This window comes from Salvelinus fontinalis, chromosome 15 (genome assembly GCF_029448725.1).
Source record: "Salvelinus fontinalis isolate EN_2023a chromosome 15, ASM2944872v1, whole genome shotgun sequence".
In the NCBI taxonomy this organism is placed as follows: domain Eukaryota; kingdom Metazoa; phylum Chordata; class Actinopteri; order Salmoniformes; family Salmonidae; genus Salvelinus; species Salvelinus fontinalis.
In genome coordinates this window covers 38,326,282-38,350,254 of record NC_074679.1, presented here as the reverse complement: position 1 = coordinate 38,350,254, position 23,973 = coordinate 38,326,282, and the positions used below count along the sequence as shown (strand labels likewise).

Sequence of the window (23,973 nt, the reverse complement as noted above, 5' to 3'; positions counted from 1 at the left end):
AAAAGAATGAACAACTCGTCGCACCTTGACACGAATGGGGTATGGCAGCCGACGACCTTACAGAGTTCCACTTCTTTCAGCAAAAAAACAAGAAACTGCGGTTGAAGTGGGCTAAGGAACGAAAACACTGGACACTGGAGAATTGGAAAAACATTGTCTGGTCTAATGAATCCTGGTTCCTGCTGTTTCACACAGTCATTTTTCCCGTAGGTGATTTTAGAAACACTCCAAATAAGTGTTGTGTTTCCTGTAGGCTTACCCTGGCGTGACGTTTTGCTAACTATGTCAATCTCTCTGACAAGGTGAGTTTCGTCAATATATTCGGCTCTATTTACTCTCAGATTCTATAATGCTAAATACCATCAAAGTAGACCTGCAAAACTACTAGTGCCTGCAAGCTCCTGGATGTCATATCTAGCAGACCCCTTTGCTAACAGGTATTGTGTCCATTTAAAAGTTGCACAAGACATTTCACAGAATTCTCAATTTTAAAGACATTTTGCCAATTTATTCATTACTACATTTAGTTAACATTAAATAGTTCATCCAGAGATTCTTACCTTTGCCTTGATTCGGCAGTCTCGTCCAGATCATCATGCCATTTTGAAGGTTTTTAGTTCACATTAGCAGCTAATTATCATATCATTGGAGGGTAAATACAGGTGAATATATTGATAAGTCACCTTGTCTAAGAGATTTACACTGTTATCAAAACGTCACGCCAGGGTAAGCCTACACGAAACACAGCCCTTATTTTAAGTGTTTCTAAAATCCCCTATGGGAAAAAATTTAAATGATCAACATTTGGAACCATTTCACTGTTTGAACACTAGGTTTTAAGGGTATTATGACTCATTCTGTAGTACTCTATGCCCCATGACACAAGGCTAGGATTGTCCAGGAATGGTACCACGAACATGACAGAGAATTCAGCTAACTGCAGTGGCCTGCCCAGTTACCAGATCTCAATCCAATTTAGCATCTGTTGGATGAGATGGAACGAGGTATTCTGAGTACAGATCTACTACCAGCCAACTTGACACAACTGTTAGAACCGTTGGAGTCGACATTGGCCAGCATCCCCGTGGAACGCTTCGACACCTTGTCGAGTCCATGCCCCGAGGAAATTGAGACTCTTCTGAGGGCAAAAGAGGGTGCAACTCAATATTAGGATTATATTCCTAATGTTTTGTACACTCAGTATCTTGATTATATAAGTATTCACCCCCTGAGTCAATACATGTTAGAATCACCATTGGTAGTGATTACAACTGTGAGTCTTTCTGGGTAAGTCTCTAAGAGCTTTCCACACCCAAATAGTGTAACATTTGCCCATTTTATTCTTTTCAAAATTCTTCAAGCTGTCAAATTGGTTGTTGATCATTCCTAGGCAACCGTTTTTCAGGTCTTTCCATCGATTTCCGGCCACTCAGGAACATTCGCTGTCTTCTTGGTAAGCAACTCGAAGTTTTGATTTGGCCTTGTGTTTTAGGTTATTGTCCTGCTGAAAGGTGAATTCATCTGTGTCTGGTGGAAAGTAGACCGAACCAGGTTTTCCTCTAGGATTTTGCCTGTGCTTAGCTCCATTCCGTTTCTCTTTTTTATCCTGAAAAACTCTCCAGTCCTTGACGATTACAAGCATACCCATAACACCACTATGCTTGAAAATATGGAGAGTGTATTGTGTATTGGATTTGCCCCAAACATAACACTTTGTATTCGGTACACGAATGGTTTTGCCACATTTTTTACACTTACTTTAGTGCCTTGTTGCAAACAGGATGCATGTTTTGGAATATTTGTATTCTGTACAGGCTTCCTTATTTTCACTGTGAATTAGGTTAATATTGTGTAGTAACTACAAGGTTGTTCATCCATACTCAGTTTTCTCCTATTTCAGCCATTAAACTCTGAAACTGTTTTTTAAAGTCACCATTGGCCTCATGGTGAAATCCCTGAGCGGTTTCTTCTCCGACAGCTGTGTCTGGAAGGACCCCTGTATCTTTGTAGTGACTGGGTGTATTGATACACCATCCGAAGTGTAATTAATAACTTCACCGTGCTCAAAGGGATATTCACTGTCTACCAATGGGTGCCCTTCTTTGCGAGGCACTGGAAAACCTCCCTGGTCTTTGTGGTTGAATCTGTGTTTGAAATTCACTGCTCGAATGAGTGACGTTACAGGTAATTGTATGTGTGGGTTACAGAGATGAGGTAGTCATTCAAAAATCATGTCAAACACCGTTATTCAAGTTATGTGACTTGTTAAGCACGTTTTTGCCATAACAAAGGGGTTGAATATTTGACTCAAGACATTTCAGCTTTTCATTTTCAATTTATTTATTTAAAACATGACATTCCACTTTAACATTATGGGGTATAATGTGTAGGCCAGTGCCCCAAAAAACTAAATTTAATCAATTTTAAATTTAGTCGGTTGCATAACAGAATGTGGAAAAAGGGGATGAATACTTTCTGAAGACACTTTATATTTGCCTTTTTGTTGATAAAATGGTCTTCAAGTAGAAATGGTTGCTGACTAAAGCTTTTTGTTGTGCTTCATCTCCTCAATATTTTAGAAGATTAACTGGGAGGACTTAGCAGCTAAGAGGGTGCCCGCCCCGTTCAAGCCGGTGATCAGGGATGAGCTAGATGTCAGCAACTTTGCGGAGGAGTTCACTGAAATGGACCCCACCTATTCCCCTGCAGCTCTGCCTCAGAACTGTGACCGCATCTTTCAGGTGTGTCTCTGTGCGTGCGTGTGTGTTTCTGTGTGTCTCTGTGCGAGCGTGTGCGCGATGGACCCCACCTATTCCCCTGCAGCTCTGCCTCAGAACTGTGACCTTATTTCTCTGGTTGGTCAGAGGGTTTTGACAATGCATCTTTCAGATTGGGTGGGAAGTGGTTGATTATGCTTTTTAATACAGTCGGTTCAAATTTTGAATGATTTAGTTAAACTTCAACATTATTTTGTTTACATTTCAATGTAAACTCTTGACGTGTGGTAGATGACGCTGTTTCTATGTACAGTACGAGTCAACAGTTTGGACACACCTACTCATTCCAGGGTTTTTCTTTATTTTTACTATTTTCTACATTGTAGAATAATAGTGAAAGCATCAAAACTACGAAATAACACATATGGAATCATGTAGTAGCCATAAAAGTGTTCGACAAATCAAGATATATTTTATGTTTGAGATTTTTCAAAGTAGCCACCCTTTGCCTTGATGACAGCTTTGCACACGCTTGGCATTCTCTCAACCAGCTTCATGAGGTAGTCAACAGGAATGCATTTCAATTAACAGGTGTGTCTTGTTAAAAGTCATTTTGTGGAATTTCTTTCCTTAATGCGTTTGAGCTAATCAGTTGTGTTGTGACAAGGTAGGGGTGTATACAGAAGATAGCCCTATTTGGTAAAAGACCAAGTCCATATTATGGCAATAACAGCTCAAATAAGCAAAGAGAAACGACAGTCAATCATTACTTTGACTGACCTTCAGTTGTCTTAATCTGGAAAATGTCAAGACCTTTGAAAGTTTCTTCAATTGCAGTCACAAAAACCATCAAGCACTGTGATGAAACTGGCTCATGAGGAAAACGCAGAGGATAAGTTCATTAGTTACCAGCTTCAGAAATTGCGGCCCAAATAAATGCTTCAGATTTCAAGTAACAGACACATCTCAACATCAACTCTTCAGAGGAGACTGTGTGAATCATGCTTTCATGGTCGAATTGCTGCAAAGAAACCACTACTAAAGGACACCAATAAGAAGAAGAGACTTGCTTGGGCCAACAAACACGAGCAATGGACATTAGATCGGTAGAAATCTGTCCTTTGGTCAGATGAGTCTAAATTTGAGATTTTTGGTTCCAACCGCCATGTCTTTGTGAGGTGCAGAGTAGGTGAACAGATGATCTCTACATGTGTGGTTACAACCATGAAGCATGGAGGAGGAGGTGTGACGGTGCGTTGTTGGTGATACTGTCAGTGATTTATTTAGAATTCAAGGCACACTTAACCAGCATGGCTTCCGCAGCGATACGCCATCCCTTCTGGGTTGCGCTTAGTGGGACTATCATTTGTGTTTCAACAGGACAATGACCCTCCACACCTCCAGGCTGTGTAAGGGCTATTTCATCAAGAAGGAGAGTGCTGCATCAGGTGACCTGGCCTCCACAATCCCCCGACCTCAACCCAATTGAGATGGTTTGGGATGAGTTGGACCGCAGAGTGAAGGAAAAGCAGGCAACAAGTGCTCAGCATATGTGGGAACTCCTTCAAGACTGTTGGAAAAGCATTCCAGGTGAAGCTGGTTGAGAGAATGCCGAGATTGTGCAAAGTGGTCATCAAGACAAAGGGTGGCTACTTTGACGAATATAAATATATTTTGATTTGTTTAACACTTTTTTTGTTTAGTACATGATTCCATATGTGTTATTTTATACTGTTGATGTATTCACTATTATTCAACAATGAAGAAAATAGTACAAAATAAAAACCCTTGAATGAGTAGGCGTGTCCATACTTTTGACTGGTAGTGTATGTATTTGACTCCTCAGCTATTGACGTTGTTTAGAAACTCCTCAATAGCTTGCTTTAAAGTCAGTGCCTGCCCATCTGTGTACATTGGTATTCAAATTGACTAAAGGGCTTTTCATTCAAGGCGTATAATTATAGCCATATGCAGTTCTGATGGACCTAACAGATGTGAATGACTATTTATGCTATAGTTTTGAACCATAATGTGTCCCAGTGCCCCTATTCATAAAGCATCTCAGAGCATGAGTGCAGATCGAGGATCCATTTTTGCCTTTTTAGATCATAATTATATGGACGGAGGGACCTGATCCTAGATCTGCACTCCTACACTGAGACACTTTATGAATACAGCTGTATGCCAGCTTTTGGTTGAGTGTCTGATGTAGACCTATTGAGCAAAATCTCAGCTGTGATTGCCATGCCTTCTGGCTCCTTGAGCCTGGCTGATCAATAGGCCCATTATAAGGGCTTCTCTCTTTTTCTCTGCTGGAATAAAAGGTTACGGTTCCAGAGAATCACCATGTGTGCCTCAATTACGCCTAAAACCTATGATTGCCAACTTCATCTTGGCTTGTTTTATTTCATGCACGCAGCCCGAATTTCACATATACTAGAATTTGTAGCCTAGTCTTTATAATTTGAAGCCAGGCCCGAGCAATTGCGTTAGAGAGAACTGCTGCTATCACAACTTTTAACTCTGGGGTCTGCTCTCCCGCCTCGCCTCACAAAACAAAATTAAATTGCATTAGAGCCCCGACGAGATGTAATTTCACAGCAGCGCAATCAGATATTGATGCCTGGCAATTAGGGTATTCTCATGCATCCATCCCCATTCATCTATCCATCCGTCCATCCATAGCTCTTACTCTGCATGCATTCTACGCAGCTGTGTGTGTGTGTGCGCTAGCTAGCTAGCTCTGGGCCCTTCATAGCTGGAACCAGGCAGCACATCCCACTCCTGTCATAGATGACAGTTCTAACAATGAGCACAGGTGGACCACCAATGAATGGCAGCCATTGTCATGCTCACGCCACAGTTGTTACAGGATTGACAGGTTAGAATGTAGTTATTGAGTGAAATAAACGCTGCATGCCTTTTCAGTAAAATGAAGAAAACGAAGTTTTGAAATTCAGAGTTGAACACAATCTAGTCTACTTTGGTGTCGATGGCCTTATACATCCACCATTGTTGCTGCAACGATGCTGAAAAGGACGTCTCAGGTAAGCTCTATAATGTGAAGGGTATACCATTCTCTTTCCTGTGCTTCATATGGCCAGGTACATTATATTAAACCCCCTCTTGTTATGCGTGTCCTTTTGTACTTGTTCATGGCCACCTCTCGCTTCACATTTATGCTTCACGTGATACCCCCCTCTCTCTGTCTCTCTGTCTCTGTCCTGGTTACAGGGCTACTCGTTCATGGCCCCCTCCATCCTGTTCAAGTGGAACGCTGTAATGGACGACACACTACAGCTGTGTGGAGGATCAGGGTCACAGAGGCCGGGGTCTGCTGCCGTGGCCCGGAGCGCCATGATGAAGGTACACGTGTGTGTGTGTGTAGTATAGTTAGATGGATAGGGTTGTATTTATTCCCTCCACCTAAACACACTTAGCTTAATAGCTTAGCTGCAGCCAATAAGAAAGAGGAGTTTTCTCACTAACGTGAAAGTAAACGTTGCGCATGAGGTTTTTGCATTCGTCATTTCCGGTTTCAGTCCTTCCAGGAGTGAATCATTTAGCTACTGTGTTTTTTGATTCTATTTTCAGTTTCACCTTTGGCTCAGGTGTGGTGTTGACTAATTAGCGACTGATAATGGTGTTATGAAAACAGCGTTCTTTGTGATTTGGTAAGACAGTCTTCTCTTTAGGACTCTCCGTTCTATATGAACTATGAGATGAACCTGAAGGACAATGCTCTGGGCGAGGGCAGCTTCTCCATCTGTAGGCAGTGCACCCACAAGAAGACTGGCCAGAAGTACGCTGTGAAAATCGTCAGCAAGAGGTACTGTACCATAGGCTAGCCTGGTCCCAGATCTGTTTGTGCTGTATGGCCAGCTCATACACTATTGTGATTGTCATGCCAAACTGTACCAGGATCAGACCGGCCCCGCCCGGAGCTCACTGATGTGTGTTTATTGGGAGTTGGCTAGCTAACTAAGACGTTGTAGTATTATTACATTTTTTTAAAGAAGAAGAGTAAAGTAGAACCCCATTGTTCAAATACTACATCCAACTTTAGTTTAGCAACTAGCGACCTAATCATGAGATTTTTGCCTCTTAGGGAGGCTAAAAGAGGCATAGTTGCGCCATAATCCAAGAGGAAGTTGTCACTTTACTGGAAACTTGAGGACATTACTTTTTGCTATAATATCCCATTGATGCCCTTCCACTGAACATACATGTACACTGCCTTTCCAGCCCAAACTGCCTCAGTTTCATCCCAAGCCGACTTTAAATCGCCATCGTTTATTAATAAAAAAAAATGGTTTTACTTTTTATACGATATGAGATTCTATGAAAAGCAAGTTCAAAAAATGTATATATAATTGTGCCATTTTTCAGTGCAACTTTTTAATTTAGCCGATTTTAAATAAAACAGTTATTTTGGAGAAAAAATGTAGCGCGACATCCGTTAAGCATTTAATTCAATTTGTTTGGTCTCACTCGATGTGATGTCAATTCCAGGTCACCAGACCTTGCGGGAGACTGCTCTGCACTTGTTGGCTGCTGGAGGGTGAAGTGTGCCAACACTTCCCTGACAGGAGTAGGCTTCAGTGGTGACACTGAACTTACGAGGGTGACACTGTGTGACGGGTGACCCCTTCTGATGACACTTTGCGTCTCTCCCATGTCCCCTCTCAAGGATGGAGGCCCAGACACAGAAAGAGATTGCAGCTCTGAAACTCTGCGACGGCCACCCCAACATCGTCAAGACTCATGAGGTATACCATGACCAGGTAAGGATTTTTTTAAATTTAACCTTATCTTTTTAAATGTTAGTCTCATTTCGATAACAGGCGCTTCTTACAAAAGAGATGTAATCTTTGCTGTCTTTGCTATTCTGGTTAGAAGTGCGTGCTATCGAGTCAGTGGAAACATTGCATTGCATTACATTATATTTCAGTCATTCGGCAGACACTCGCTGGATTCACTGAAGTAGGCAAAACATCCACGTATTTTCATTGAACTTCATTACAGTTTCTTCTCATTGAGATAAAATCTATTTTACCAGAGAGACCTAATATCACAAGCATTGCCGGTAAAAGCCCATCTTCAGAAATGGCCATTTTCTAACCGAACTAGTGATCGTAAGACGAGACTAACTGCAGACGGCCTTATTAAGTCAGAAGTGGAACAGAGCGGATGACTGCGTAAGCCAGATTCCTCCTGGGACGTTCTCCGTCTCCCCCTTCTCTCCTTCATATCGTCCTGTAATAAACACTATACCCCCATATTTCAGATTGTATATACTGTATTTTACTGCAGTACAGCAGCTGTGCCACATACGGGCACATCCACTATAGGTATAGATTAATTAAACCTACACGGAACATATTTCATGTCTGTATGTGGGCTTTTAGATCTCATGAAGGATTTGAGCTTGGTGAGAGAGAGAAAAAAAAAAATCTCCAAATTGGGTCAAACAAGTGTGTGTGTGGCTGATATTGGCCATGTTCATTATCTGGGGCCCTTCAGGCCTAGGAGCAGCATTGTAGCTCTGATGAGCTCTGCTGGGTTGTTACTGTACTGTACTTCAGAGAGGGCTGGGCCTAAATGGCATCTTATTTCCTTTTTAAAGTACACTGCTTCTGACCACAGCCCTGGTCCACCATAGGAGCCCTGGTCAAAATTAGTGCACTATCAAGGGAGCTATTTAGAATTCAGGCAGACCGAGGGCTGTTAACTAGATCAAAGCAGAGCTGCCTTGCTGCGGCTCTCCTCTCCCATTCTGCGTTCCAATTCTACACCTTTCCTCCCAAAGTGTGCACTTGCACACTCCCCGTCAATTGGGACACATACCACCTGCATGGAGAATTGGGACATAGCCAATGGTGTCCAAGTGTATACTTTGGGAGAAGGGTGGAGAATTGGGATGCAGGCCCCCCCCCCCCTTCCCTCTCTTTCTCGGTCTTTGTTCCCCTCTTCGAGCACTAATGAGAAAGCCTACTCTACCCGGCTGCAGTGCCAGACAGACGCAGGTACATTATTCTCTAGTCTCTTTATCAGGGTCCTTTCACTTCAGCCACTCTGTTCTGGTTTCATCTCTCCATCACCGTGAGAGCTGTATTGTTATTACGACACGTTTCATACAAAATAGAAATGTGGATTCAGGGTTTCTACCGTTTGAATTTTCCAAACAATTTCCGCTGTTGTATAACCACAGCCTTGGCTCAGAGCAATCGATCACATGACTTCCATAAAGCGTGACGTTTCCTATGTCGCATGACCTCTATATATTTTTTTAAAGTTACAAATTACAGTTTTAATAGGGATATTGAAGTTCGTATAGGAACTATGGATCGTTGGTCAACATGACTGTACAGCTCTCTCTGGAGACCCTATGGGTAAGTGTGTGTGTGTGTGTAACTTGCCGTGTCTCTCTCTCTCTCCCCTCCAGCTGCATACGTACCTGGTGTTGGAGCTGCTGCTTGGTGGAGAGCTGCTGGAGAGGATCCGGAGGAAGCGGCACTTCAGTGAGACGGAGGCCAGCCGCATCATGAGGAGACTGGTGTCAGCCGTCAGCCACATGCACGATGTGGGAGTGGTGCACAGGGACCTCAAGCCAGAGGTACTACTATTGAGAGAATGACTGCCCCCTCTCATTGAAGCTGCGGCAGTTCAAGGCCGACAGCGGTACTGCAGGCATTGTTAGCGGAAAACGGGATCCCCCCATTATAGGGGATGGAAAAAATCTTTGACCAATCTTTGTGTAAATAAAATACAAATTTGAAGACAATTGTGGTACCAATAATTGCTTCTAATACACCAGATGTATGTCTTTGAACCGGTTATATGAAAATCGCAACACGGAAGAAGTTATTAAGGATATTTTAGTTGCTGGTGGCGGCCTGCAGCAACCCGGTCGGCCTTCACCTTGACTTACTCAATGAGGGGGCATAACTGAGCTAGCCTGTACCGTCACTTCCTGGAGTAGCTCAAACTGCGCATGTTATGTCTTGACACCATCTTAACTGACTTAATTAGGCTTCAATGCGCTATTGAGTCTTCACATAGGAATGAAGGGTGTCAAGTAATCGATGGCTTTCTCCATTTATACACGCTGTCATTGGTACTACTCAATCGTCTAGGCTGCTCCCAGACCTGTGGTCCTCTGTAGCTCAGTTGGTAGAGCATGACTCTCGCTACACCAGGATAGTGGGTTTAATTCCCCCGACCACCTGTACGTAAAATGTATGCATGAGTTTAGTCGCTTGGATGAAAGCATCTGCTAAATCGTATGTAAATATTTGTTTGAACATAACAAGATTCCAACAACTGAGACATAAACTGAACAAGTTCCACAGATATGTGACGAACAGAAATGGAATAATGTGTCCTTGAACAAAGGTGGGGGGTCAAAAGTAAATCAGTATCTGGTGTGGCCACCAGCTGCATTAAGTACTGCAGTGCATCTCCTCCTCATGGACTGCACCAGATTTGCCAGATCTTGCTGTGAGATGTTACCCCACTCTTCCACCAAGGCACATGCAAGTTCCCGGACATTTCTGGGGGGAATGGCCCTAGCCCTCACCCTCCAATCAAACAGGTCCCAGATGTACTCAATGGGATTTGAGATCCTGGCTATTCGCTGGCCATGGCAGAACACTTGACATTCCTGTCTTGCAGGAAATCACGCACAGAACGAGCAGTATGGCTGGTGGCATTGTCATGCTGAAGGTTCATGTCAGGGTGAGCCTGCGGGAAGGGTACCACATGAGGGAGGAGGATGTCTTCCTGTAACGCACAGCTTGGAGATTGCCTGCAGTGACAACAAGCTCAGTCCGATGATGCTGTGACACACCGCCCCAGACCATGACGGACCCTCCACCTCCAAATCGATCCCGCTCCAGAGTACAGGCCTCGGTGCAACGCTCATTCTTCAACGATAAAGGCGAATCCGACCATCACCCCTGGTGAGACAAAACCGCAACTCATCAGTGACTTTTTGCCAGTCCTGTCTGGTCCAGCGACGGTGGGTTTGTGCCCATAGGCAACATTGTTGCCGGTGATGTGGGGGGAGGACCTGCCTTACAACAGGCCTACAAGCCCTCAGTCCAGTCTCTCTCAGCCTATTGAGGACAGTCTGATCACAGATGGAGGGATTGTGCGTTCCTGGTGGAACTCGGGCAGTTGTTGTTGCCATCCTGTACCTGTCCCGCAGGTGTGATGTTCGACTGTACCGATCCTGTGCAGGTGTTGTTACATGTGGTCTGCCATTGCGAGGATGATCAGCTGTCCATCCTGTCTCCCTGTAGCGCTGTCTTAGGCATCTCACAGTACGGACATTGCTATTTATTGCCCTGTCAAACATCTGCAGTCCTCATGGCTCCTTGCAGAATGCCTAAGGCACGTTCACGCAGATGAGCAGGGACCCTGGGCATCTCTCTTTTGGTGTTTTTCAGAGTCAGTAGAAAGGCTTTGGTCTTTTTAGTGTCCTAAGTTTTCATAACTGTGACCTTAATTGCCTACCGTCTGTAAGGTGTTAGTGTCTTAACGACCGTTCCACAGGTGCATGTTCAGTAATTGTTTATGGTTCATTGAACAAGCATGGGAAACAGTGTTTAAACCCTTTACAATGAAGATCTGTGAAGTTATTTAGATTTTTACGAATCATCTTTGAAAGACAGGGTCCTGAAAAATGTCTTTCTTTTTTTGCTGAGTTTATTATCTTTATGGGCTGGCTATGCTGCGCAAACAGATCTGGGATAAGGCTGTTGAACCCCTGGAAGTAAATAACTTGAGGGACACTCCCAACTTATCCTGATGATCTGTATGTATGGTCTAGCTATATACAGTGCGTTCAGAAAGTATTCAGACCCCTTGACTTTTTCCACATTTTGTCCACATTTTGTTACTTTACAGCCTTACGTTTTTTTCCCTGCATCAATCTACATAATACGCCATAATGACAACGTAAAAACAGGTTTTTAGACATTTTTGCAAATGTCTTTACAAATAAAAAAACAAATCACATTTACATAAATATTCATACCCTTTACTCAGTACTTTGTTGAAGCACCTTTGGCAGCGATTACAGCCTCGAGTCTTCTTGGGTATGACGCTATAAGCTTGGCACACCTGTATTTGGGGAGTTTCAACCATTCTTCTCTGCAGATCCTCTCTAGCTCTGTCAGGTTGGATGGGGAGCATCACTGCACAGCTATTTTCAGGTCTCTCCAGAGATGTTTGATTGGGTTCAATTCCGGGCTCTGGCTGGGCCATTCAAAGAAATTCAGAGACTTGACCCGATGCCACTCCTGCGTTGTCTTGGCTGTGTGCTTAGGGTCGTTGTTCTGTTTGAGGTTGAACCTTCACCCCAGTCTGAGGTCCTGAGTGCTCGGGAGCAGGTCTTCATCAAGAATATCTCTGTACTTTGCTCTGTTCATCTTGCCCTCAACCCTGACTAGTCTCCCAGTCCCTGAAAAACATCCCCAAAGCATGATGCTGCCACCACCGTGCTTCACTGTAGGGATGGGGCCAGGTTTCCTCCAGACGTGACGCTTGGCATTCAGGCCAAATAGTTTAATCTTGGTTTTATCAGACCAGAGAATCTTGTTTCTCATGGTCAGAGTCCTTTAGGTGCCTTTTAGCAAACTCCAAGTGGGCTGTCATGTTCCTTTTACTGAGGAGTGGCTTCCATCTGGCCACTGTACCATAAATACCTGATTGGTGGAGTGCTGCAGAGATGGTTGTCCTTTTGGAAGGTTCTCCCATCTCCACAGAGTGACCATTGGGTTCTTGGTCACCTCCCTGACCAAGGCCCTTCTCCCCAGATTGCTCAGTTTGGCTGGGCTGCCCTTCCCCAGATTTGTGCCTCAACACAATCCTTCCTTGGCGTTCTGAGGACAATTCCTTCAACCTCATGGCTTGGTATTTGCTCTGACATGCACTGGCAAGTGTGGGACATTTTATAGACAGGTGTGTGCCTTTCCAAATCAATTGAATTTACCACAGGTGGACTCCAAAGTTGTAGAAACATCAAGGATGACCAAAGGAAACAGGATGCACATGAGGCCCATTTCGTGTCTCATAGCAAAGGGTCTGAATACTTATGTAAATAAGGTATATCTGTTTTTTTATTTGTAATAAATTTGCACACAAAAATGACCTGTTTTTGCTTTGTCATTATGGGGTATTGTGTGTAGATTGAGGGAAATGTTTATTTAATCCATGTTGGAATAAGGCTGTAACAAAACAAGATGTGGAGAAATGGACTGAATACTTTCCAAATGTGCTCTACATGTTAATTGCATATGAATAGAATATAACGATCAAAGGCTTGAATGAAGCATGATATTATTTTTTTTAAGGTTTATTTTCTCCATCTGGCCAAATGGAACTGAAGCCGGCACTTTTAAAAGTGGTGCATCTCATCCTTCCTGTCATTAATGGACTGGAAATGGTAACGGGTGTGCCATTGAGATTGCAATTATGCATTCAAATAGTCTCCGGAGCAGTAACAGAAACGTGTTTCTCTCTTGAAACCCCGTTCAGAACTTGCTGTTCACAGATGAGAGCGAGAACTCGGAGATAAAGATCATAGACTTTGGGTTCGCCCGGCTGAAGCCCCCCGACAACCAGCTGCTGAAGACGCCGTGTTTCACCCTGGCCTACGCCGCGCCGGAGATCCTCAAATACGACGGCTACGACGAGTCATGTGACCTCTGGAGCCTGGGCGTCATCCTGGTGAGTGGAGGTGGTACGGAGAAGGTGTGAATCCTTATGCCCTTAAGATACATTGGAGGAGAAGATCCAAGGTTCCTTCCCTTAGAACGTCTCCTCCAATTGGGTTTTGAGGAGGATGTCGGGGTGTTCCGAATCCAACCTGAGCCTCTATCTGTACCAATAGCTGCACTTCTGCTAGATCTGGTATGTCATTGATTCGATACAACTACACAAATTTTAGCTTCAGCCGTTTTATGTTGGCGTTTTTGTCAAGGCCGTTCACAAGGGAAGCTGTTCCGGTGTTTTCCGTATCCTGTGTTCCGCGGTTAGGGCCTGTCTGATACCCATCTCTATGTTTTATTCAGTACAGGTAACATGCTGCTGTTGTGTTGTGTCCGGTGGTGTGCTGTGCTGCTGACGCACATCAATATTCACCACTAAACCAAGATCTACCGGCGGCACTTAGCTTTATTTTTACTGTACATTTCAGACGCAATGCGCTTCACAGGGAAAAACATCCGTTTAAAAAAACGATGAAATATACATACATACATTTTTACTATGCAACAAACATAAGAGGATTAAAAAAAAACGAAAGAATAACAAAAAACTGAAAGACAACAAAGGAAGGAAAAGGAAGCTAAAAATATATGTTTTAAGATCTCTTAATTATGTCCACTGATTCGGCCTGCCTCAGGTTCTCTCTGGCAGGGTATTCCAGAGGCTGGGGCATAGTAACTAAGGCATGGAGCTGTCTCTCCATGCCTCTTGTTCCTAGGCTTTGGGATAGTTAAGAGGCCAGTGCCAGAGGACCTACTGGGTACATAACTTAAAAGCATGTCTGACATGTATTGGGGTGCACAAACGTGAATTGATTTACAAACCAATAGAATAATCTTCAAATGTATTCTAGAACTCCAGTGCAGAGAGCTTATTTAAAACCGGGGTAATGTGTGTTCTCTGTCTGGTCTTGGTCAGTACCCGTGCTGCAGCATTCTGTATGTTTTTCAGTTGACCAATGGCTTTCTTGGGAAGACCAGACTGCAGAGCCGCCTTGTAATAATGAGTCCCTCTGTATCAGCCTGCCGTTTCTATGTTCCTCAAGTGGGGGGAAATGTGTTTTGGTCACATCCCTAATGTGTGTTTCGAAATTGAGTTCAGAATCTAAAATGACACTTTTTTTTTTTTTTTTTTTTATCTGGTGTTTTATCTTTATTGCCCGTGAATTTAAATGTGTGGCTAGATTCTCTGTGTGCTTTGGCTCCAACAATAAGTACCTCGTTCTTGTCTTGATTTAGCAGGAGGGAGTTGTGAGCCATCCAAGTATTTAAATCACTAATACAGTATCATTTATTTGTGGTGCTAAAATCCTCTGGTGACACAAATGTAAAGTTGTGTATCGTCTACGTAGCAGTGAAAATCAATGCCGTACTTTGTGACAACGCAACCGAGGGGTAACGTATATAAACTGAACAGTACCGGACCCAAAATCGAACCTTGTGGAACGCCGCAAGTGATATCTATTTTCTCTTGAGTTATGTTCCACCAAGGTTGACAAAAAAACTCTTGACCGGTCATAGGCCTAGCCAGAGCAGAGCGGGTCATTTCATTTGTTCATTTTGATCATAACTCAAAATACGAGGGTTTCTTACTCTTTTGTTTACAAACAAGAAGAATGTAAGCAAATGATGTATTGCGTCAAAAGATGGCTAAACGATCTCTTGGATGTCATGGACTGTCAGCCTTTGCATGGAAAGCACTGCTTATGAATTGGAGAAGAGTTGCATTTCCCTAGCCCCATCACTCAGCGGATTTTTTTGTTTGTTTTTTTGAATCGCAGACTAGCTTTTACGACTTTTCTGTGGCCACATGAGGCTGTGGCATTGCTTCCTGCCAGCGGAAATGTCAGTGTAATTCAATGGCCATCTGAAGAGAATAAGAATGAAGAGGGGAGGTGGAGTGAGTGAGGGGGACAGATGGATGGATGGAGAGAGCGATAGGAAAGAGAGCGAGGCGAGGGGCGAGAGAGAGGAAGAAGAGTAGAGAGAGGAAGAGCGATTTCTCTGCATGTCCTCTCAAGCGTGCAGCCTCAGTCCCTTCTCTCTTTCTCTCTGCGTTGGCCCCTAAGGGTAGCGTGTAGTAGTGTGCTGGCTGTGTGTACAGAGCTGTGATGTGACGCTTCCTGACAGACCAGGCTCTGTATAGCAGAGTGCCCTGGAAGCGTAGCAAGCCGATGAGCGCACGCCCCCAGAGACAGACCGACACATGCGCGGCCAAAACGTCTGTTTAATGAGGTATTAGAAACCAGGCCAGCCTTAATCAGGCTTAGGTCCAGTGAGTGTACACCCAGTACATGACTTAATAAGCTCAGGCACAGTTTAAAGATGTGTAGACAACATGTATTCACAACGTCCTCATGTAGGCCACATGTCGGACTCCAAAATATGTATTATGTTTATTATCTTTTATCATGATTATGTTCCAGTACACCATGCTGTCGGGCCAGGTGCCGTTCCAGTGTCAGGGGAAGAGTTTGACCCACACCAGTGCTGAAGAGATCATGAAGAAGATTAAACAGGGAGACTTCTCCTTCGAGGGCGAGGCCTGGAGGAGTGTCTCGCAGCAGGCCAAGGACCTTATACAAGGTGAGCATGGCAGGTGGAGATGGGGGAGTTGAAAGGTCAAAGCCAGAGTTCAGCGTGTCTTTGGTGCTGCTGCTCACCAGCTGTAATGTTCACCAGGTGTCTGGTCCAGGGCTCTCCAACCTTGTTCCTGGAGAGCTACCGCCCTGTAGGTTTCTCACTCCAACCCGTATCTAGCACGCCTGATTCTAACAGTTAGCTGGTTGATAAGCGGAATCCGTATGGCTGAATCAGGTTTGTTCCAACTGCGGTCGGAGAGAACCTACAGGAGGATAGCTATCCTGGAACATGGTTGGAGAGCCCTGGTCTGGTCTGTGTGTCCCCCCCCGAGTTGCTGTGTTGACATGCATACAGTAGTAGTGCTTGTAATAGCCGTCGTTGGTTTGGTACCTGTAGAGCTGCTGACAGTGGACCCTGACAAGCGGATCAAGATGTGTGGTCTGAGGTACAACGCCTGGCTCCAAGACGACAGCCAGCTCTCCTCCAACCCTCTGATGACACCAGACATCCTGGGCTCCTCCACCACCGTGTCCGTACACACCTACGTCAAGGCTACCTTCAACGTGAGCTTTATTCATTCAATCGGGAGGGGAGGGACATGATGAGTGAATGGCAGGTTTGCATTAGAGGAGGCAAGGAGAGTTTTTGAGAATATCCCATATCCCTGTTTCAGTTCTTCCAAAAGGGATAAGGTGATGGCGGGTATGAATCCATTCGTGTTTTTATGAATGTGTTTTAGCCTCGTGAGTGTGTTTATTGTGGTTTACTATTGTTGACTTCTTGTTTGTAATTGTATTTATGGACCCCCCGCATTGGCTGCTGCCAAGGCAATTCTCGTTGTTTTTATTGTGGTCTTGGGTTCTGCTTCTCCAGGCGTTCAACAAGTGTAAGCGGGAGGGTTTCCGTCTGCAGACGGTGGACAAGGCCCCGCTGGCCAAGAGGAGGAAGATGAAGAAGACCAGCACCAGCACAGAGACCAGGAGCAGCTCCGGTGAGAGTACCCACTCCTCTTCCTCCTCCTCCCAGTCCCACCAGGACACCCACTCCTCTTCCTTCTCCTCCCAGACCCACCAGGACACCCACTCCTCTTCCTCCTCCTCCCAGACCCACCAGGACACCCACTCCTCTTCCTCCCAGACCCAGCAGGTGAAGCCGGGTGGAGACCCCAACCCTCCACCCCAGCCCTCCAACACCACCACTGTCACGACACCCCTCGCCCTGGGCTCAGACAGCGCCCCTGCCCCGGAACGCCCGCTCCCTCCAGCCTTCCACTTCTCACAATGAGAGAGAGAGAGACAGACGGTGTATTAGAGGTGAATCACCCTGAGCAAGGCTGATTCGCTAATCTTCATTTGTAGGTCAGTCTTTCTGTGCGGTCACATGCAGTCGATCTCGAAACATGCACTGAGCGAGCGAGGGGAAAGAAGGACTGCGCCGTCAGAAAGACAGCTGGACAGGCGGCAGGGAGAGCCCTCTATCGTTCTCTTGCTCTCCTTCCATGGCAGCTCGCAGTCAGTCACACGCATGGACAGCAAGGCGCACGCACGCCTCAACTGAGCACGCAGCGGGAGCAGGAGCCACCTCTCAGTCATCGCTAGCAATAGACACACGCCACATGAAAAGGGCTGGCCTATGGATTCAGGGCTAGACAGCGGAGAGAATCCTCTTCAACCACAGCTCTGTTTCAGTCATGTCTTGTTTGTTGCTTAGTTTGTCAGGAAAGTAGGTGGTCGTCCTGGTCCTGTTTCTTTACTTTAAAGATGGAGCGTTAAGCTACAAGTACTGCAGCTTATCACATTGGGATGAACCTCTAGGTTTTTAAAGCGGAGCACATATTTTGCAGCATTTTATGTACGACAATAATGCAGACCCGAAATTGTTTCTTGTTTTCGTTAACTTATTATTGGTTCACAACTTGAGATCTAGACCCCCTTGAGCTATAGACGCAGTTTCACCTCATTGCAAAACGTTTCAATGGCAGGTTGATGTTATGTTTCAGGCCTAGTCAGTGTTTTGTTGTGGACTACAAATAGTAGGGTAGGATCCTCAAATACATAAACTTGTCTTGAAGGTGGCAGGGGAGTTACAAGTACTGTGCCAAAAACCTCTGCCGTTTCTACATTAGATGCTGTCACTTGCCCTTGTGTGTCAGACTAGAACTGTGTGTGTGTGTGTGTGTGTGTGTTCTCTGTCTGTCTCTCTGTCTCTGTCAAAAGTTTTAGAACACCTACTCATTCAAGTGTTTTTCTTTATTTTGACAATTTTCTACATTGTAGAATAATAGTGAAGACATCAAAACTATGAAATAACACCAATGGAATCATGTAGTAACCAAAAAAAGTTTTCCAAAAATCCAAATATATTTGAGATTCTTCAAATAGCCACCCTTTGCCTTGATGACATCTTTGCACACTCTTGGCATTCTGTTAACCAGCTTCATGACATTGTCACCTGGAATGCATTTCAATTAACAGGTGTACCTTAAGTTAATTTGTGGAATTTCTTTCCTTAATGGGTTTGAGCCAATCAGTTGTGTTGTGACAAGGTAGTTGTGGTATACAGAAGATAGCCCTGTTTAGTAAAATACCAAGTCCATATATGACAAGAACAGCTCAAATAACACTATACTTTAAGACATGAAGGTCAGTCAATCTGGAAAACTTCAAGAACTTTGAAAGTTTCTTCAAGTGCAGTCGCAAAAACCATCAAGCGCTATGATGAAACTGGCTCTCATGAGGACCACCACAGGAAAGGAAGACCCAGAGTTACCTCTGCTGCAGAGGATAAGTTCATTACAGTTACCAGCCTCAGAAATTGCAGCCCAAATAAATTCTTCACAGAGTTCAAGTAACAGACACATCTCAACGTCAACTGTTCAGAGGAGACTGCGTGAATCAGGCTTTCATGGTTGAATTGCTGCAAAGAAACCACGACTAAAGGACACCAATAATAAGAAGAGACTTGCTTGGGCCAAGAAACACGAGCAATGGACATTAGATCGGTAGAAATCTGTCCTTTGGTCAGATTAGTCCAAATTTGATATTTTTTGTTCCAACCGCCGTGTCTTTGTGAGATGCAGAGTAGGTGAACGGATGATCTCTGCATGTGTGGTTCCCACTGTGAAGCACGGAGAAGGAGGTGTGGGGGTGCTTTGCTGGTGACACTGTGATTTATTTAGAATTCAAGGCACACTTAACCAGCATTGTTACCACAGCATTCTGCAGCGATACGCCATCCCATCTGGTTTGCGCTTAATGGGACTATTTGTGTTTCAACATGACAATGACCTCACACACCTCCAGGCTGTGTAAGGGCTATTTGACCAAGAAGGAGAATGATGTAGTGCTGCATCAGATGACCTGGCATCCACAATCCCCTGACCTCAACCCAGTTGAGATGGTTTGGGATGAGGTGGACCGCAGAGTGAAGGAAAAGCAGGCAACAAGTGCTCAGCATATGTGGGAACTCCTTCAAGACTGTTGGAAAAGCATTCCAGGTGAAGCTGGTTGAGAGAATGCCAGGAGTGTGCGAAGGGTGGCTATTTGAAGAATCTCAAATATAAAATATATTTTGATTTAAGATGTATTTTTGGTTACAATATGATTTCATGTGTTATTTCATAGTGTCAATGTAGACAATAGTACAAATAAAGAAAAACCCTTGAATGAGTAGGTGTGTCCAAGCTTGACTGGCACTGCGTCTGGCTCTGCTTCAGACTACTACAAACAGTTCACTGGTTCCTATTTTTATAGGAACATAAAATGAATCTCCTTTCATCATGTCTTTCTCTGTTTTATAGCGTTGCAGGACTGAGATTATGGTTGGTTCGCGTTCTTGGGACTCGCACTGTGGTTTGAACTCTTGTGATGCACATCTTGACATGCTGCTTTGCAAAGAGCGCCTCTACTCGGCTTTCTTTATCTACTTCCTTTTGAAAGCATTGACTATTTAGAAACGGCATTCTGTGGAAACACACTTTTAGGTAGCTACCTGTAAAGATCTGTGTGTGATGTTTCCTTTCTATGCAAGTACTCAGACATGTTTGCCCATCCGAATCGTATTGGTGAGGATACTTCATGCCTGAATATCTGTGTGACACTGTCTGACTGTCAGAGGCTAGAACTTGTTTATTTCTAGACAACAGGGCACAGGGACTTTTCAGCTGGCTTTTCGGTTGAGGGCTTCATTTGAACTTAGTTCATGCTGAAACCATTCATATATTATTGCTCTCCTTATTTCATGCAGTCAACTCCAAAAAAGGTCTGGACCTATAGCTTGATATGCCAACAGGGAACACTGTTTACGCAGACACACACACACACACACACACACACACACACACACACACACACGCACTTCTCAGTTTCATGGACTAAAAGGCTGAACCCTAGAAGCTAAATAGTACAAAAAGCTCTTCTCTTCTCCTGACTTCAGTCTGCATGAGTTCCCTCCCTGCTTCTTTTCTGCCCCATTAAACCTAAAGTTGTTTGGGTCTATTAATAGACTAGAGAGCACAGCCACAGAAGAGAGGAAGCAGGGGATGGGAGGACCGGAAGAGAGGGTGGGTGTTAAGGAGAACGGGAGGGAGGAGAGGAAGGAGTGTGTCCTATATTGAACTCTCCTTTGGGAGCTGGGAGTCTAATCTGCTGTAGTGCTGGTCTGTTTCTTCCAGAAAGGGACATGCTCAACTCTCTCTCTCGTACGGTTTCGTGTCATTTTAGGTCAGACTCGCTCCAAGCTGACTTGTCTTTTTTATTAACATCTTCACACTTATTTGTGTGCCGCCCAAACATTTTTGTTCCCAATTTAATTTGTAACGTGCATCCTCACTCCTAGCTATGCTATTTTGAAACGAGCTTGACCCCCACTTGTCTGGTTCCTGTTGCCAGGTGAGTCCTGTGCCTGCTCAGCTATGAGGGCTGAGGCACTGCCCATTCATGGGCTTGGTTCTCTCCCACCACTACATTCAATACTATTGGTGGTACAGACGACACATCCCACATTGTCTTGGGCATGGTTCTCTGGAGCTTGTCTTCCTGAATAGTACTGTAGCGGTGGGTCCTTTCAATAGGCTATATCCTAAATATCCAACCTTCTAACATGCAAATCAGCTTTAATTTTTATCGACCTTTGCACTTTTGATCGTTTTTTTTTTTTTTTTTTCCGTGTTTTTTTGTTGGAGAAATTCAATTTATGGTTTGTTCACGGTAGGTAATTGTCCTCCATTTGGAACGGAACATCAGTCGACGTAATTAAAAGACACTACTGCTTACCCCTTTAGTTACTGCAAGGGCATACGTAGCCTAGCCATCACTGTGAAAACAATACCTGTGTGTTTGGTCCATTTGACATGCAGTATATGGTTTGGTCACTTAATACCCCATCATTCAGGTGTGCAGGCCAGCCAAACCATGGATGTTCTTCGATACGGTATTATGTTATGAACTGAAGCACATAGCGGGGTTCTGGGTCTTTTTCAATATTGTCTATCCATGTAAAATGATGGTGTGTGTGTATATGCGCTTTTCGCTGTGAATCAGGTCCTATAATTTTAGTCCCGTTAAAATAGATGAATCTTACATGCATCCTAAATTAGAAAATAATTTGTTCTACTGAGATGTTTATGTGATTTGGTTTGATCACGAGTTTCATAAGAGAATAGATTTCCAGTGGCTGTTCTAATTCTGAAGTTTACGAGGGACATTTTCTTACTTCAAGAACGAGGAATCATGAAGACGACACCTGTGCATTGATTTGAATAGCTTTAGCATCATAGAACATGTTTATTTAAATTTGTGTTGTCTATCAAATTAAAATGGAATTCATTTTTGTATTTTTATTTGAAAGTAAAAATAGTAAATAAAGTTAAGCAAAGGTCATAAAACTACGGAGTGCCATGTCCAACGGCAGCCACAAGAGGGCAGCGTTGACCAGCTGCTGGCTCTAATGAACTGGTACTGAGGGACCGTCCTAATTCTCTTCTCTGTAGCTCATTATCCACTAACTGTGCAACATTACCGACTATATATTTTATATTTATCCATAGAAAAAGGCTTTAAGAAAATATTTGGAAGAAGTTATTTCATAGCTATTATATCAAATATGTTAATTTTGTTTTGTTATCTAGCTGGGCTAGAAATTGTATTCGCGTTAAGAGTCATAGAAGTTAGGGAGATACGTGTACATTTAAGAAATAACTAAAATAATAATCGTATTTTTCTTTGTGTCCTAATGCTGTAAATACTGTAATTATGCTATGCCATAAGATTCTAAACGGTATGACTTTTAAAAAATATCATTCAAATGCATGTATCCAATGCAGTGGGTTGTCTTGAAATGGGAACTTTTACAGAGGGAGAATGACATTGAATAGTAATGAGAGAATTTTTTTTTTTAAGCTGTGTTTCAAACGATGAATTTTGATGTGATTTCTACTGTGTTTTGTTTGTCAGGAAAATAAGGTTAACGTTTGTGTGTGTGGCCCTTGTATTACATTGTTTTGGGTGAGAACGAGTTGAATCAACTCGCATATTGTCATTGGAAGGGAGTGTGTGTTTTGTTTTGTAAACCAATCCTGTTGGTATTGCTTGTTTGTGGTTTGTTTAATATATCTGTTTAAATAAATAATGTTTATTAAAAAAAAAGTGAAGGGCATTAAGGTTTTTGATTATTTTATATAGAAAATAATGTAATACTGTAAAATATCTAAGTTCAAGTCTTGTGGTACGAATGTTTTGGTAATAGACAGCTATATCTGGCTGTACCATGAATTAACTAATTTGGCAGAGATTTAAAATTAAAAGGAATTGATGTCTATGATTATTTAATTACTTCATAGCGACTTGGTTTAGTAGAGATTGTTTCACATTCTCAGTACCTCAAAGCTAAGCATGGAGGAGTCCATATTTTATAAACTGTATTTTCCTACCAATAGTTACTGTTCAGTATCTGGACAGCAGAGGGGGCTCAGTGTCTGTGGCTCTGTCAGTGGTATTCCCAGCCAGTGTTATGTGAGTTGTCATGGCTGTGTCAGTCGTGCTATTCCCAGGGAGAATGTATGGCAGCATCATTCTACTACCAAGTAAATGAAATGCAGTCAACCATCGGAGGGTTGCTTCAGTTGTGTCTGACTGAAATGTTGACGTGATATTCAAGGAAAGAAGCACTGCTTGAAATATATAACTTTTATGTGTTAACTTTTAAGCCCAAATGTCTTATTCAGTCTGGATCTGAATTCTGGGCTCTATTCTTGGACTCTTGGACAGTACAGCACTTAGTTGTCAGCTCTTGTTCAATAAAGGTAAACCTAATTTAATGAAGTCGCTATCGTAAGATTTTTGCCCTTTTGCAACTGATGCAGCGAGTGAGGGAGACTGAAAGAGAAGCAGACGGAACAGGGAGTCTGTGTTTTTGAAGGGGCAGGACTGTGGGAGAGGGTAGGGGTTGGGAGGTATCCAAGGGGGGCAGGACTGTCTTGGGGGGGGGGGGGGGGGGGTATGACTGGGGCAGCCGTATGATAGTGCTTTGGGGTGGGTTATGGTGGTGTGTGTGTGTGGTAGGTGGGATTTGACTGGAGAGGGGTGAAGTGGCTTTGGATCCTGGAGAGAGACTGGGACCCTGGATGCCATTTCCTTTTGTTGCCCTCCAGTTTTGACTGGCTTGCCCTGGCCCAGCATGATGATGATGATGGGGCTATTTCTATTCTCTCTTGCCTCCCCCCTTTCTACTCTCACCCCACCCGGACCCCCTTGTCCTGTTCCCAAAGCGATGTTCGGCATTCCTGGGGGCCACCAGTGAAGCAGCTTTAGATGGAGGGCCGCTGGTTCCTGGGTGGCCTCTTGTGCACCGGCCCCTGGAGGAGGAGACAATGTCTTATTAATTGACTGGGCGTCTTGTCCTGG

At 43.9% G+C, this 23,973-nt stretch overlaps 1 protein-coding gene across 2 annotated transcripts in view; it reads left to right on the top strand.

Moving 5' to 3' along the window:
• The window catches only part of rps6ka5 (ribosomal protein S6 kinase, polypeptide 5), a 41,923-nt gene extending 18,529 nt beyond the window's left edge, over positions 1-23,394 (top strand). Inside the window, exons 9-17 of one of the 2 annotated variants that reach the window (XM_055863677.1) lie at positions 2,580-2,741; positions 5,952-6,083; positions 6,413-6,546; positions 7,408-7,501; positions 9,163-9,333; positions 13,260-13,451; positions 15,916-16,075; positions 16,469-16,635; positions 16,946-23,394. In XM_055863677.1, the coding sequence (XP_055719652.1) occupies positions 2,580-2,741; positions 5,952-6,083; positions 6,413-6,546; positions 7,408-7,501; positions 9,163-9,333; positions 13,260-13,451; positions 15,916-16,075; positions 16,469-16,635; positions 16,946-17,356 (1,623 nt within the window). In that variant the 3' untranslated portion in view covers positions 17,357-23,394. The remainder of the gene's footprint in view (positions 1-2,579; positions 2,742-5,951; positions 6,084-6,412; positions 6,547-7,407; positions 7,502-9,162; positions 9,334-13,259; positions 13,452-15,915; positions 16,076-16,468; positions 16,636-16,945) is intronic. The other variant, XM_055863678.1, reaches the window with a different exon arrangement.
• Positions 23,395-23,973: the final 579 nt, after the last annotated feature.